Below are 12780 nucleotides of genomic sequence, written 5' to 3' on the forward strand. Positions count from 1 at the left end.
GGGATAACCAAAGGAGTCTTTAGAAGTCCCTCAAGTGAGACCTTAGCAGCATGATGGAGAAAAACCCTGAAAGTCTGCTAAGTCAACTAATTGGAAAATTAATGTGGAAAATGTTAAAATGAGTGTGGAAAAACATTACTGTCTGGCACAGCCATTTATATAAAAATCTAATATTTACTTCCCTAGATATATATACATATATACATATATATATATATATATATCTCATATCTCCCCGGCAATATTTTGGAAGCCAAAAGGATTGACATTTGATGGTAAGGTTCTTACAAAGTAGATGTATATTCTTCTGCACTTCGGGAAATAAGTCAAAGTAACGTGTACCCTTTCAGAAGACAGGGACAACATAATGTTTTTAAAGTATTATGGAGAGAGAATTGTGTAAAACACTTTGATTTCATTCCTAGTCCAAATCTGTGCCAAACTGACAACCCTTGCAAAAATGGACACTTTTTTAATCATTGTGAAACATGAGTGACAAAAGAGAATTTTAGCAAGAAGCCGTAGTCTTAGGAGGGCAGTTATATCAAAGGAATGCATCCTCATGGGAAAATTGAACCTAAAGCGGATTCTACCTCATTATCAGCAGTTATCTCAATGAACTAAAAATTACGTTTGTTCTTCATTTCAAATCGGGGTTAACCACACTGAAAGAGGGACTTCTGAAGGCACTGAGAGTAATCATTTTGAGAACATGCCTTTGATTAATTATTTCACACTGCCTCTCACTTTGGCTAGCTCTCATTTCACATACACTACTGCCCTCTACTGAGTGGAAAATTAAGGCATTCTTAGGTTTTCTATTTCTGCAGTTACATGACCTATATTCACCTTCGAAGTGCAAAACTAAGTGACTGGCTCCTCCTCTGACCTCTCAAAAATTAGTATTCTGTATTCTCTGTGTTTTTACTTTAATTATATTTTTGGATATTTTTGTTCAGAATATGCCTAAAAATCTCAAAGAGGAAGATTTCTTATTATATATGCCCCACTTTTTAAACCAACACAGAATATATGCACAGAAGTATTTCATTGCAGACTGTTTCTTTAAAAATAGTTAAAACAGGTGGTATATGGTGGAAAGAATGTAGACCTTATAACCAAGCCCTAGATCATATCTCTCCCTGTCATAACTTCTCTGAATCTCATCTCAAATTGTAAACAATCATCTCAACGGAGGAAGATACTTAGCATGGTGTAGGTATATAGTATTTGTCAAGGTCTGGAGTTTATTTAAGGATTAGTAAGTAAGATCATAATGGATAAATGATAGAAAACAGAAATAGAGGAGGGAAAATTAATTTTTTCAATCAGCTAAAGAATTATTGAGGTTCTAATATCAATAATTTTGAGATTGGGCCATGTGTTTTTAGCAAAGCCTGTATGTTAAAGGGGAAGAATATGGTGTGAGGTCCAGACAAAATTTGGGAATTTCCTAAAGAAAACAGATTAAGGCATTTCAAAACATATTTTCTAATGAATATGGAATGAGCAGAGTCTTTTGAAAAACTTGGAATCAAATTTTAAATTCCTAACAACATTGAATATAAAAAAATATTCTAGGAAAATAAAAATTTGGCGTCCCAAATATTGATAAAACACTTGGCTCTTTTACTAAATTATCCATGGAAACACTTTATATTGTGCTTGAAAACAAAAGAAAAATATAGGTTCCATAGGGTGTTATAATCCACTAATGATAAAAATAAAAATTTTTAAAACTAAGCTTTTTTATTAGAAAAGAAATATGTGTTTATGGAGGAAAATATAAAATTAATAAACCAACTCCCACATTCATACACACGTACATGCAGTTAGCTATGCTGTGAAAGCTTCTGCTTATATGTTGTTATCTTTCCATCCAGTTTTTGTTCATTGCATAGTAAAATAAAAATGTTTGAGCCAAGTTAATAGCAGTAACAGGATCCCCTTAGAAGAAATATTCTCTTGGAAGTATGACGTGCTGCCTTTTCACAAGTATTTCAGTGAGGCATTGTAGGGCATGGGAAATTATCCAAACATATGCAACTCTGAAGTGTGTGTTGGTAAATTTCCTAGGTTTGATATCCAAATCCCATGATGTCACTTCCTGTTGCCAGAGATGTGAATACTCACTAAAACATCCAAGTCAGCCACACATTCATCCCAAAGATCCAGACCTGAGCATGTTCCCAATTAGGGCTGGTTTAGGCACTCCTATAGGCCACTGGAAAATACGGTCAGTGAGGAACTATATACTGATCCTTTGGGAATAACTGTGTTCATATAAAATCTTGTCCGAGGCAATTGAACAGTGGAGGCACATCCCCTTCTCAGTCTTCAGAAGTGTTTTTGTTCAAGTGTCATCCCCTCAGAAAAGCCCTCCCAGATCACCCTTTCTATAGAAAGAAGCATCGTGGACACTTCCCACCCACCCTTTCTTTATTTTTAAAATTTATGTATATCTCTATGGACTGTAGGTTCCATAAGGGCAGTGATTGGGTTTTTTCCACTGCTGAGGATGAAGCTTAGTCTGGTGCCTCAGTGCTACTTGGTTATAATAATGATTGCGGAAATAACTAAATGAATGAGTAAAAATTGAACTGAGATGTTGTAACCATATGCCTTTTCATCCCAGGGAAGAAATAACCTTCCATGTGCGCACCTTTTGCTTGGCAGGTGAGAGACTCTGCTCAGTCGTTCCTGACCGTGCATGTGCCTCTCTATGTGTCTTACATCTATGTGACAGCCCCCAGGGGTTGGGCTTCTCTGGAACACCACACCGAGATGGAGTTTTCCTTCTTCTATGACACTGTTCTCTGGAGAACAGGTATACCCATTGACATCTTAACTACTCCTACCTTATGCTTAAGTGAGACTAAAAGAAAATAATGAGTAGTTCCTTTTAACAGGAGCGCCATTCTTCATCCTGTTGTCCTATATACAGTCCAAGTGGGCTGTCACTCTAGGCCAAATGAATAATGTGAGCCAAGTTGTTTTTGATATATTTTTCCATTTCTGTGCATCTGATTCAAAGATGCTTTTGCTCCTTAAACACCTTGAATCACCCCTTTTTTAACTAGGAGCAAATGAACATGATTATACTCCAGAAGGACACCTCTAAACCCCTAATGGACAGTATAGGAGCCGTTTGTCACCTGCCATCCTCTACTTTGGGTCTAAATTGAGTTTTTTATACCTGCAGGCCCTCTGGCATTAGCGTTCAGGACATGGTTCTTTTCAGGAACCACAGATCTATATATTGGTGAAAGCCCCTCAGCTAAGAGCTCACACCTTACTCTTGTCTCCCTCAAGCCACCTTTTCCCACTGCGATCATGCAATACCCCAGACTCATCTCTTCTGCTGCTTCCATTCTCCTTCTCTGCTTCCCTGAAGGTTATTTACTTGATCTGACACAGAGATACTAACCAGCTACAGATTTCTTTAGATAGGACCTCATCTCTAGTAATGGAAAAATGCCGTCTTTTCTTCTGTTCAATGCTTTCAACTCAAATCATTTGTCTTATAGTTCTCATAGGAAAATAACTTCAGGAAGTTCTCACACTCTGGATCATATCATTCCTTGAGCTTTAGTGTTCTTTTTAAGTGCTATTTTTCCCTTCCTTTGGCTATCCTTTCATATTGGGTCATACTGAACTCATTGGACCTCATGATTGTAATTACTCTTATTAAAGCCACAGTTCACTCATGTCATGCCATATATGGTTAGCCTTCTACATGCTAATCTTTAATCCTCCATGGATTTAATACTAAATGTAGCCACCAGGACATGGTTTAGGGTTCTGTTAAGTCATGAAAGGTGTCATTGTAGGAGCACCTGGATGGCTTAGTTGGTTAAGCATCTGACTCTTGGTCTCTGCTCAGCACATGATCTCATGGTTCCTGAGCTTGAGCCCCATATCAGGCTCTGTGCTAACAGCGCGGAGCCTGCTTAGGATTCTGTCTCTCCCTCTCTTTGTATCTTCCCCACTTGCACACACACTCTCTCTCTCAAAATAAATAAATAAACTTAAAAAGGTGTCCTCATAAGGAAAAGCAAACAGAGTATGAAGCAGATGCACTATAACCACATCCTGCTGTCAAGTGGATAGTAAGAAGTTTAAAGACCAATCTTTTTGAGCTATGGGCTGAGGCCCTAATGCTGGGCTAAGTGGCATTCTCAGGTATGAAGAGACTATGTCAAAGAGAATGGACCTATAACAAACAACAACAACAACAACAACAAAACCCCTACGAGAATGAACTGTCATACAGTTTTAATTGGCAAATGTATCTAAATAGATTCTATGTTCATACTAATATGTACATTTTTTGTACATTCAAATTACCATGCGGCTCTTACTTAGAGGTGTCACTGGGACAACTCACATTTAAGATAGTATCTGGGAGATCTCCATGCCCTAACTTGGATGTTTTATGTATGATTGCCTGCCCAGGAATCCAGACAGACAGTGTACTCTCTGCAAGGCTTCAGATAATAAGAATCTATATTCGAGAGGATGGCCGTCTCGTCATTGAATTCAAGACCCATGCCAAATTCAGAGGTAATATCAGTGGAGTTTTTCCCCAATTTTTTATTAAACATTACAGATATAGACAAAAGGTAAAGGAATAGAACGATGAAAAGCCAAGTCAACAATTGTTAACATTTTGCTATGTGTATATGCACCCATACACACATATGTACTATTTTTGAAAACAAGTTGTGGACTTCTTATGGAATTACCCTAAATACTTTAGCAGACCTCTCCTGAGAACAAATGCATTCTCTTACACATCACAAGAGTATCATTACATCCAAGATTTTTAAGATTGATCCAATAATATCTAGTCCCTATCATATTCCCTTTCTTGTCCTACAAGTGTCTTTTCCATTTGTTTTCATACTGTTTTATGTTTATTTTGTGTCTTTTTATATATAAAGAAAGTGTATCCAATCAATATCCACATATTACATTCTAGTTGTTATATTTTTTTAGTCTCTCAATCCAGAAGTCTCTTTACTTTTATTTATTCATGACACTAGATGACTACAGTTTGAAGAAGTAGAAATGTCCTGCTGAATAACCTTTATGATGTTTAAAATTGTTGCCTTCCACTGAGGACTTGAGTGGCTTTATGTGTAATTTTTTTAAACCTGAATTTGATATTTATATTTATAAACTACCAGGACCTTTCTGCCTCTAAGAAACATGTATTTTGGAATTGAAAACTAAATGTATTTGACATTCATTGTCCCATAAGGAGCCCTACTATTATGAATGTACTCAGCCCCATTTGTACAAGGTACATTCATGTTGTTGAATGTAAATATATATAAATTTATATATATATAAATATATATAAATATATATTTATATGGTCATAAATATATATGACCATAGTGACCATCATGAGTAGGATGGTAGACTGGGTGAGATGCCATGCTGTCCAGCCAGAGTGGTATATATTCTGAAGGGTTAGAAGATAGGTGTAACCTTCATTATTTGATAAAAGAATATTAATTCAGTACTAAGGCTTCAGTAGGGGATTCACCTCAAGTACAGTAAAACAAATAAGTGTGTGTGTTTCCCTTGAAATAGGACAATTTGTGATGGAACATCACACTCTCCCTGATGTGAAATCATTCATACTGACTCCAGACCACCTAGGAGGAATTGAATTTGACCTACAGCTACTATGGAGTGCTCAGACTTTTGATTCTCCATATCAACTCTGGAGAGCCACAAGCTCTTATAACAGGTGAATGCAGGATGGGGGTGTTCAAGGGTACATCTGAAATGGTCTCAGACTTTTTCAGGAACTTGGGAAATAGGGCTGCTTTTTTCCCCCCAAATGTTGGATTTCTATTATAAGATGGAGGGGGGGGGGCGGGTAGAAATAACCTTCCAACATGGGCCACCTGGGTGGATCAGTTGGTTAAGTGTCCAACTTCAGCTCAGGTCATGATCTCAAAGTGTTTGAATTCGAGTCCCTTGTCAGTCTCTGTGCTGACAGCTTGGAGCCTGGAGGCTGCTTCAGATTCTGTGTTTCTCTCTCCACCCCTTCCCCACTCACACTCTGTCTCTCTCTCTCTCTCTCAAAAATAAACAAACATTTTTAAAAATTTTAAGAAAAAGGAATAACCCTCCAAAAATAGAAAGACAGAAATTAAGTCAGACCAGCTTCTGCTATAAACCAGGAAGTGATTTCCCTTATTACAAGGACAAGACCAATAAGTTTATGTATAATTTCTACTCACATCCTATGGCTGGAATTTTATTACATGACACATCTTCCTGCAAGGGAAGCTGGGAAGTATGTCCAACTAAAATCAGAATATAATAAGGAAATTTCAGTCACCACAACCAGTTCAAAATCCAAGATCTCTGATTATCAGGTCCAGATGTCATCCTTATGCTCCAGTGTTCTGTAAAACAAATGATAAGATTTATTTCTCTCTCACACCCAAGATAGAGGTAGAATAGGAATTGATTACATACAGTAAAATATCTCTTTTGTAAAGAGGAAGAATAGGAGAAACACAATTAAAACTATTGCCATAAAAAGGATAATGAGGCAACTAGGAGTCTGTCATAAAATATTATTATCCTTATTTTATAGATCATGAAATTAAGATCTAAAAACAATTTGAAAGTCTTGTTCCTGCTTTATAGTTAAGAAGTGGCAGATTATCTTATGAATCATTTTCAAAAAGATGTCTTTAATTGTGAAATTTTGGTATTATATCAGGTATTTTTTAAATGATTCCTTTGAAATCAATGTATAATAATCTTCAAAGTCTGTGCCTTCCCAAAGCCCATGAGATTATGCACATACTTTGTCCTAATCTATAGACATGGAAACCATCCTCTTTAAACCCTCTGCTGCCTCCCCACCCACCCCAGCCTACTGGATGAAGTCCAAATTCTTTACTCAGAGCCCACACCCTCCCCTCTCTTCATCTCAAACCCAGCCTTCCAGCCACGTTAACTATCTCATCAACCCCTGAAACCACAAGCCCAGCTGCACCTCCATGCCTTTCCAATTCCCTCTGCCCTTCCTGCTCTTTCCCTCTTGCATACCTTGAACTCTCCAGAGCCTCAGCTCAAATACTCTCAAATTCTGTTCCCTCTGTGACACCTTCGCTATACAGTGGCTAGAAGTTCCTCCTCCCATTCCCTCTTTGTTCCATTTTCTACCCTAACACAGCTCATTATATTAAGTGCTCTAAGTAGAGTCCCATTTTCCACTAGCTTGTGAGCTCCCCAAGGTCAAAGGCATACCTGATTGATCTTGAATCCCCAGAGCTGCAGGTTTTAGCATATGGTAGGTCCTAAATAAACATCCTTTAAGAACTTATATTTGAGGTAAGGAGATAAAAATACATGGATGCATGGCAAAGTATAGAACAACACTGGCATTCTGTGCAATGTACACTGTGAAGGGTAAGGAACACTAAGACTATAGCTGTTCAGGAGGGTTAGGGAGCTGTACAAGGCTTCCTGGAGGAGGGACACAGCCTTGCTCCATGTTGCAATATGAGTAACATCTAATTTTTTTGAAACAAGAGAAGAAGAACTATAGCATTAAAGACCTGCATCTAGGGCTATGTTTGGTATATATCCAGGAAGGTAAGGAAATGGACCTAAATCGTATTTAGGGATGGGAAAAGTAGGACTGTGGGCTGGGGAGGCCATGAAATTTGTCCTGCATTCATTTGTTCAACAAATATTTATTGACATTTGCTGTGTTTTGCGGAAGGTTCTAGGCACCTGGATACATCAGTGAACAATATAAAGATCCCTGCACACAGCACTTAGGGTAAAGTAAGAAGACACAAAAAGGTCAATAAATAAGTTTAGTAGAGCATGTCAGAAGGTGGGGAATGCTATGAAAAAATAAAAGATTTAGAGCAGGATATGGGGAATCGGGATGGGGAAAGGGACATTGTGGGGATTTTAATTAGGATCTTCAAAGTAGCCCTCATCAAGAATGTACACTTGAGCAAATATTTGAAGGAGGTGAGGGAGCTTGCTATGTGGATTATCAGGAGAAGAAATCTGGGAAGAATTCCTGAGTCGACAGCATTTCTAGCATCTTGGGGAATAGTAAGGAAGCTTGTGTGGCTGGAGTGGAGTGAGCAAAGAGAAGGATAATAGGCAGTAAGGTCAAAGAAGTAAGGGGATGGGGTAGGGCCACCACGTGGGGCCTTATAGACCAGTGCATGGATTTTGACTCTTACCCCAGTGCATTGGGAGCCACAGCAGGGTTTGAGCACAGGGTTTACAATGATCTGTCCTATGTGAAAGCAAGGGTCAGGCATGGACAGTTCTGCCTAAGTATTTCTATGAATTATGGTTTACTATTCACATTATATATGTCAATCTTCATGTAATTCAAATATGGTGTTTAAAGTCTAAGCTTGGAGGAAGATAGGGATCACATAGGAAAACCACAGACACATAGACTATCAGACAGGAAGCAGCTTAGAAACCAAACCCTGAAAGTTTGTGTGGCATGTCAAAAGTCATACAGTTGTGGCAGAGGCTAAGCCAAGCCAGGTTTAGACTATCGCAATTTCCAGCTTGTACCATTCCATTACTGTGACCCAGGATGTGTCATAAAAGTTTTGTTTGTTTATATATTTGACCAAATCTTTGCTATCACTTAATGAATAAATAGATAAATACACAAGAAATGGTCAAAAAGCAAACAGCAAATGCGAGTACTGTCACAGATTGCTCACAATAGTGAGAATTAAGATTCCTAGCCCTGCGCTCTTAATTCAGGGGATGGCAACCTCCCAAGGCTCCTTGAAGAATCTTCCTGAAGTCCCTGGCTGCCTGGCTGTCTTCCAGGCAACCTGCCAGGACTGGGACTGCTACTCCATGGCAAGTGAAGGAAATGAAGTAGGTGAGGGTACAAAGGCTTCATGTTCTTAGTGTCGTAACCTTCAGAATCTGTGATCCACCGCATATAGGGAGATTTGCAGCACTCAGTCTCCTGTGAGAAGAGAGATTTTTCTTCAGCTTCACAAAAGGCTGAGCCTGTGGGGTTTGGGAGAGGAGCCTGGAAACTGAGTGCCACGTTAACGGTGGTGGGGGTATTCTCTGGAAATGGGTGTCCTTTAACCCTGAGGTATTTGCCCCCACTTCTATCAGAGCAGCAGCCGACATGTTCGCATCTTCATAAATAACATCTTTCACAGTGGAGCATGTGTTGAACAGGGTGTCCATCAACTAGAAGCACCAAATAGAAATTGTCAAACAAGTATCGTGGAAATCTAAAGGAAATGGCTGGTTCTGTTCTATCCTCACTGAGCCTTTTAGGTTTTTATAAACAATATGCCTTTCTCAGCTTTTCTCAGGAAAAGGAAAATAGCTCTATTTAACACCTCTGGATAAAACCCTGACGGTTCAAATAATCAGTGATGGATTTCTGAAAATTGTGTTTGCAGACTTGTAAAGTTTTTGGTTGCTGGGCACAAATGCCATCTGAAAAGTTGGTGTGTTTCTGGGTAAGGAAACAATCTATAAAATGTCCCCTCTAACCACAGTCTGTTCTGCATGTTTCCAGGAAGGACTACTCAGGGGAGTATACCATCTACCTGATTCCGTGCACCGTGCAGCCCACACAGCCGTGGGTTGATCCAGGGGAGAAGCCTTTGGCCTGCACTGCACATGCCCCAGAAAGGTAGGGAACGCAGCAGATCTTCATTATTTGTAAATCCACCTCCTCACTAAAAGGTATTTGTATCTGCAAAGTCTGTTCTCATGGCGCCTTCATGGTCATCTGTGGACATGCAGGGTGGCAAAATGTTGAGTCGCTGGATACGCACACTCCCATCTAACGTCAAGCAACGCCTTCTTGCTGCAGCTTTCATACTAGAAACAAGTATCCTTTCCATGTCTACGTAGTGCCATGGTTTTCAAATTTGTGTGCTTTTTATTGGTGATTTTGCTGTTTACAGCGGTGCCCAAGGGTAGTGCTAAAGTGCTGTCTGGTGTTTCTAAGTACAAGAAGGCTCTGATGTGCCTTGGAGAAAGTTGGACAAGCTTCACTGGGCATAGGTTTTAAAAAGTGTTGTTGCCTTGAGTTCCATGTTAACAAATTAACAACATATTAAATAAGGTATTTTAAGTAGAAACATGCATAAAACAGGGTTAAGTATTGGTCAGTCAATGAAAATGTTGTGACCAGAGGCTGCAGGAACTCTACCCTGTATTTCCTCTCAGAGCAGTGATTCAGTATTCACTAATGCAGTGTTCACTGTGACTTTATAAAACATTCTTACCACAGATAACAAGAATCAACTATACATCAGCCTGTACTCACCTCAGGCCTGAGACTGTCTGCATCATGCCATGTATTCATTCATTCAGCCAGTATTAACTCAGCTTTTATCATGTGCTTGGCGCTGGTCCAGCCTGGAGATTATAGCAGAGGACTAAAAGTAACTTCTCCTCTCAGGCAGTGGATAGTCTAGTGCCATTTTTCCAGGAGCAGAACAAAGGAAGAGAAAACATTTCTGAGAGTTGATGCTGAGGACAGGATCTGACGTTATCATAAAGAGAAGATAATTTGGAGTGTGACATTCAAATTAAGAAACTGAGAATTGGCCATTGGATTCGGTGATTCAGAAGTTGTTGATGATCTTGACAAAGGGCAGGTTCAGTGGAACGAGGGGTTCAAGTCTGGTTGGAATGGGCTTAAGAGATGGAGACAAGAAAGTAGAGACAACAGGGGCGCCTGGGTGGCTTAGTCGGTTAAGCGTCCGACTTTCGCTTAGGTCATGATCTCGCGGTTCGTGGGTTCGAGCCCCGCGTCAGGCTCTGTGCTGACTGCCAGCTCAGAGCCTGGAGCCTGTTTCAGTCTGTGACTCCCTCTCTCTCTGACCCTCCCCTGCTCACGCTGTCTCTCTCTCTCTCCTAGAAATAAATTAAAAAAAAAAAACATTAAAAAAAATTAAAAAATTAAAAAAAAAAAAGTAGAGACAACAGGGATAAACTGTGCCTAAGGTGTTTTATTATAAAGGACATCAGCAGAAAGGGACAGTAGCTAGAAACAGTTACAAAGTCAAAGGAGATCTTATTCATTTGTGTTTTAGAGTAGAAAATATTTCAGGATATTTGTATGCTGGTGGGAGTAACCCTGTTGGTCTATTAGGCGAAATGTAATGTTGCAGCAGAATAAGGGAAAATCTCCAGAGCCAAACCCTTGAGTAGGGCGGGGATAGATCTAGGGATGAGAGGGGAAGAGCTGACCTTTGCCAAAAGCACAGAATGTTTATCCACTGAAAGAGGAAGGCATGCAGAGTGTGTGGATATAGGCTAGGGGAGAATTGGTAGAATGGGAGGGCAGGGATGATGAAGTAGAATCTGATTAAATCTATTTTCTCCATAAAATGAGAAGCCAAGCATGAGATGAAAGTGAGGAACACTGAGGTTTGAGAAGAGAAGGGGAAGTGAGGCTGCCATCTTAGAGAGTGGAAAAGTGCGCTAGAAGGTTATAGATCAAGCTGTGCTGAAAGCCCATTGAGTTGTTAAATTGCCATATTATTGACAATAAGATAAATTGTGCATATTTATTATTTTTTTATTTAAAAAATTTTTAATGTTTTTATTTATTTCTGAGAGAGAGAGGCAGTGTGAACAGGGGAGGGTCAGAGAGAGAGGGAGACACAGAATCCGAAACAGGCTCCAGGCTCTGAGCTGTCAGCACAGAGCCCGACGCAGGGCTCAAACCTACGAACTGTGAGATCATGACCTGAACCGAAGTCGGATGCTTAACCGACAGAGCCACCCAGGCGCCCCAAATTGTGCATATTTAAGTGATATACAATCTGATAAATTTTGGTATAACACCCATGAAACCATCACAACTAAGATAGTGAATATATCCACTTTCTTCAGAAGTTTCCTCATGCCCCTTGGGAACCCCTCCCACCCCAGCCCAGCCCATCCCTTTGGATTAGATATCCACTAATCTCCTTTCTGTCACTACAGATTAGTTTGTATTTTGTAGAAATTTATATAAATGGTATCATACAGTATGCAATCTTCTTCTCTGGCTTTTTTCACACAGTGTAATTATTTTCATGCATTCCTGCTGTGTAGTATCAGTAGCATGTTCCTGTAATTGCCGAATTGTATTCCATGATACAGATATGCTACAATTTGTTTATCAGCTCATCAGTTGGTGGGCATTTGGGTTGTTTCTAGTTGATGGCTATGATAGATAGAGCTGCTATGAACATATATACACAAACCTTTTCATGGACATATGCTTTCAATTCTCTTGTGTAAATACTTAGGAATGGAATAGCTGGATTATATGGAGAATATATGCTTAACTTTTTTTAAGAATTTTAAAAAATGTTTATTTATTCATTTTTGAGAGAGAGAGAGAAAGTGGGGGAGGGGCAGAGAGAGACACACACACAGAATCTGAAGCAGGCACCGGGCTCTGAGCTGTCAGCACAGAGCCCAAAGTGGGGCTGACCCCACCAGGCGTGAGCCAAAGTCAGCTGCTTAACTGACTGAGTCACACAGGTGTCCTGCCCCTACATGCTTAACTTTTTAAGAAACTGCCAAACTGTTTTCTGAAGTGTCTGTAATATGTAACAATGTGTGTACATTCCCAGCCTGAGTGTGTCAGTGTTCCGGTTTCTCCTCCGCATGCTGGGAAAAGTGGTCAGGGAGGTCCTGTGAGACTGGAGAATTAATGAACAGGAGTAGAAGAAAGGGTGAGCTGGGAAGTTGGTATGTAGTAGTTAGTGA

The 12780-nt window shown here is 39.6% G+C and overlaps 1 protein-coding gene across 1 annotated transcript in view; it reads left to right on the top strand.

The window, feature by feature from the left end:
• The window catches only part of LOC120224782 (extracellular matrix protein FRAS1), a 415754-nt gene extending 406056 nt beyond the window's left edge, over positions 1 to 9698 (top strand). Inside the window, exons 67-70 of the mRNA XM_039223043.1 lie at positions 2677 to 2827; positions 4456 to 4563; positions 5602 to 5761; positions 9578 to 9698. Coding sequence (XP_039078974.1) covers positions 2677 to 2827; positions 4456 to 4563; positions 5602 to 5761; positions 9578 to 9698 — 540 coding nt within the window. The remainder of the gene's footprint in view (positions 1 to 2676; positions 2828 to 4455; positions 4564 to 5601; positions 5762 to 9577) is intronic.
• Positions 9699 to 12780: the final 3082 nt, after the last annotated feature.

The sequence above is a fragment of the Hyaena hyaena genome, unplaced genomic scaffold (assembly GCF_003009895.1).
Source record: "Hyaena hyaena isolate Hyena2069 unplaced genomic scaffold, ASM300989v1 scaffold_1243, whole genome shotgun sequence".
Lineage (NCBI taxonomy): Eukaryota > Metazoa > Chordata > Mammalia > Carnivora > Hyaenidae > Hyaena > Hyaena hyaena.